Source organism: Leuciscus leuciscus (assembly GCF_965113295.1).
Source record: "Leuciscus leuciscus genome assembly, chromosome: 12".
Classification (NCBI taxonomy): Eukaryota; Metazoa; Chordata; class Actinopteri; order Cypriniformes; family Leuciscidae; genus Leuciscus; species Leuciscus leuciscus.
In genome coordinates this window covers 42,195,572-42,198,881 of record NC_138736.1, presented here as the reverse complement: position 1 = coordinate 42,198,881, position 3,310 = coordinate 42,195,572, and the positions used below count along the sequence as shown (strand labels likewise).

At 41.0% G+C, this 3,310-nt stretch overlaps 1 protein-coding gene across 1 annotated transcript in view; it reads left to right on the top strand.

Annotated features, from left to right (window-relative positions):
- Window positions 1–904: 904 nt before the first annotated feature.
- vps72a (vacuolar protein sorting 72 homolog a) overlaps window positions 905–3,310 on the top strand; it is a 9,610-nt gene continuing 7,204 nt past the window's right edge. The window contains exons 1-4 of the mRNA XM_082186562.1: window positions 905–1,327; window positions 1,649–1,801; window positions 2,724–2,835; window positions 3,002–3,178. Of these exons, the coding sequence (XP_082042688.1) occupies window positions 1,211–1,327; window positions 1,649–1,801; window positions 2,724–2,835; window positions 3,002–3,178 (559 nt within the window). The 5' untranslated portion in view covers window positions 905–1,210. The remainder of the gene's footprint in view (window positions 1,328–1,648; window positions 1,802–2,723; window positions 2,836–3,001; window positions 3,179–3,310) is intronic.

Here is a 3,310-nt window from a genome sequence, read left to right as displayed (position 1 = left end):
ATAGGGGCCTGTGCCATGATGGTAGCTGAACAAACTCAGGCTTACAGGATTAGCTTCGAGTTGACAAAACTAAACCAGTGTAATCAGTAAAACGGGATTTTTTGTTTTGTTTTTCCAGTCATTATTTGCATAGTTTTGGGAAGAATCACGGGGCTTGTGATTGTCAGTACATTAATGGTGCCTTCACGTGCTATGGTAATTATGGTAAATACCAAAAGCCGACATGGAAAATGCACATGAACACCCCCTCATGTGGTATTTTCAACTGGGCAACTCGTAGAATATTTTGATGCACGAGTTGCCGAGATGAGATAACCTTTGACCTTTTCAAAATGGCGGAGAGCAACGCAAGAGTCTTGAATACTGTTAGCGGATAGTTTTTGTAGCCTATACAATGTTGTGTCATGAACGATTGTAATATAATGCGTTAACACTCAATTTTCAACTTCGCCGCAATTTCCTTGGTTCATATTTAATCATTTTATGTCATGTTTTATTTATTTTTTTATTATTCATTATGTTTTAATCATCAGAAAGCACCACACTTACGTTTTTTTTTTGTTTTTGTTTTTTTTGTAAAGATAAAAAAGATACTCTACTGACACAGACCTTGCGGGGACTACATTACGACAACAAAAGCACTTGAACACAACACACTGGTAAATACCAGTTCACAAGTGGAAAATATCATCTTTTCCATAGCACGTGAAGGCAGCATTAGACTCATGAAATGTCACATGCAGGATCAGTGTCAGGTCTAAAGTCCACGTTAGGATACTTTAATACACTTTCGGTTAGTGGTTAACCAATATTAACTTTGAAACGATAAATTATTAACACGATTAAAATGGACGTTTGTGTGTGTTTGCGCCCTCCAGTCCAGTGTGTGTCAGTCTCGAGCTGTGAATGCTCGTGAACACCGGAAGTGAGGTTTCTCTGCTTTTGTTGTGTTGTGGTTATCAGCGTTTCTGTTTTACCGTTTAACATTTTCGTGAATAAACGTGATTTTGTTGTTAATTTGATATTATTATTATTATCGTATTCAGCCGTTATAGCGAAGCGCATCTTTACATCCGGGCAGGAGAAAAAGCGTCTTTCACAGCAGCGTATAATTACACTGAGAGTTAAAGACAGGAATAACACAGAGTGAGTGTAATAGAGTTTCTGAGAGTTAACCAGTGAGTATAATAGAGTTGATCAGTGGTGTAAGATGAGTCTGGCGAACAGTAGAGAGCAGCGCTGCACGGCGGGGAACCGCATGTCCAAACTCCTGGACGCCGAAGAGGAAGATGAGTTCTACAAGACCACCTATGGGGGATTCAACGACGTGAGTGACGTTATATACAACACATACATAACACGTGTGTGTGTGTGAGAGAGAGAGAGAGAGAGAGAGAGAGGTGTGTGTGTGTGTGTGTGTGTGTGTGTGTGTGTGTGTGTGTGTGTGTGAGAGAGAGAGAGAGAGAGAGAGAGAGAGTGTGTGAGTGAGTGAGTGAGAGGGTGTGTGTATGTATGCATATATATATATATATATATATATATATATATATATAAAAATATATAAAATCAGCTTGATTGACTGAACATCTATACATTTTGTTCAATATAAATGCACAATAACCATGACGTGTGTGTGTGTGTGGAGCAGGAGTCGGGGGATGATGAGTACAGGGGGGATCACTCAGACACTGAAGACGAGGTGGACAGTGATTTTGACATCGATGAAGGAGACGAACCCGACAGCGACCAGGAGGACGACGCTCCTCGCAGGAAGAGCCGAGTCGTCACTAAAGCCTACAAGGTCTGACATCATCACTCACACACACACACACACACACACACACACACACACTCCTCGCAGGAAGAGCCGAGTCGTCACCAAAGTCTACAAGACAGACTTCATCATCATCAACATCATCTTCATCATTACACACACACACTCAGATCACAGGTCAATAGGGTTGGGCATCGTTTGAATCTTAACGATTTCGATTCTTATTGATTCCTAATTTCTATTCCAATAAGTTACAAAAAAAACGTGGATATCATTAATATTTAGTCTTATTGCAAAACATTTAATTGTATCTGAATATCATGAACAGAAATAATCAGGATAAAGAACACTTACACAAGGAACGTTTGCTTGTGGTTTATAAACACCATAGAAGAACAACTAGCAGAACTAATATACATGTAAAGCATTATTAAAGACAATAAACACTCAGTAATTAAAAAAGAACAAATACAAAATTATCAATGGCAACAAATAGATAAAACTGAACAAAGATATGATTGAAATATACAGTGTTGTAAGATTTTCAGGAATATCATATATTCAGGTTCAGAAACTGTAATCAGATGTAAAGTAACACTGCACTTTATAAATAAAATATACATTACAAATATAGTTACAAAAGTTATTCAGTGAAGAACGAGTGAATTCTCTGTCTTCTGTAGTTTGATTAGTGTTATTATAGAGACGGCAGCTTCTGTGATGTTAAGAGTGGCTCAGTATAGTTCCACACGTGTTCAGCACAGAAGAGTCTCTCACGCATGAGAGGTTTAAAGTCATACTGAGATGCTCACAAAGGAATCGATAAGAGGAATTTACATTTTTTTATTTCCGAGTCCTGACCTCAAGTATTCGATTTTCAATTCCCAACCCTAGTCGTCAACACGTCTGCTCACTACTGTGTGTGTGTGTGTGTGTGTGTGTGTTTTAGGAGCCTTTGAAGGTCTCGAAGCCCAAAGTCAAGCGAGTGACTGAAGAATTAAAGACTGAACGGCCCAAAGTGGAGAGACGCATCATTCAGGAGCTGCAGGAGTTCGGAGAAAGTGAGGAAAACACTGAGCGGACAAAAGAAAAGATTTAAATATGCGAATGCTGAAGAGTCTGTGATTGGATCATTACTGCAGTTCTTCTGACCCTAACTGATGGATTGGGTAGTTTTTCATTTCTGAAACGACCATGTGACGCTCTTATTGTGCTGCTGTGTTTCAGTGCGTAAGTCGGTGCGCAAGTCGACGAGCGAACACACGCGTAAGACGAACGAGCGTCTGCAGGAGCGGCAGCAGGAGGCGCCGAGGAAGAGGAAGGGAGCGAGTGATCGAGTGCTGACGCAAGACGAGCTGCTAGCAGAGGCTAAGCTCACCGCGGAGATCAACCTGCGCTCGCTGGGTAACACACACACACACACACACACACACACCTCACCGCGGAGATCAACCTGCGCTCGCTGGGTAACACACACACACACACACACACACACACACACACACACACACACCTCACCGCGGAGATCAACCTGCG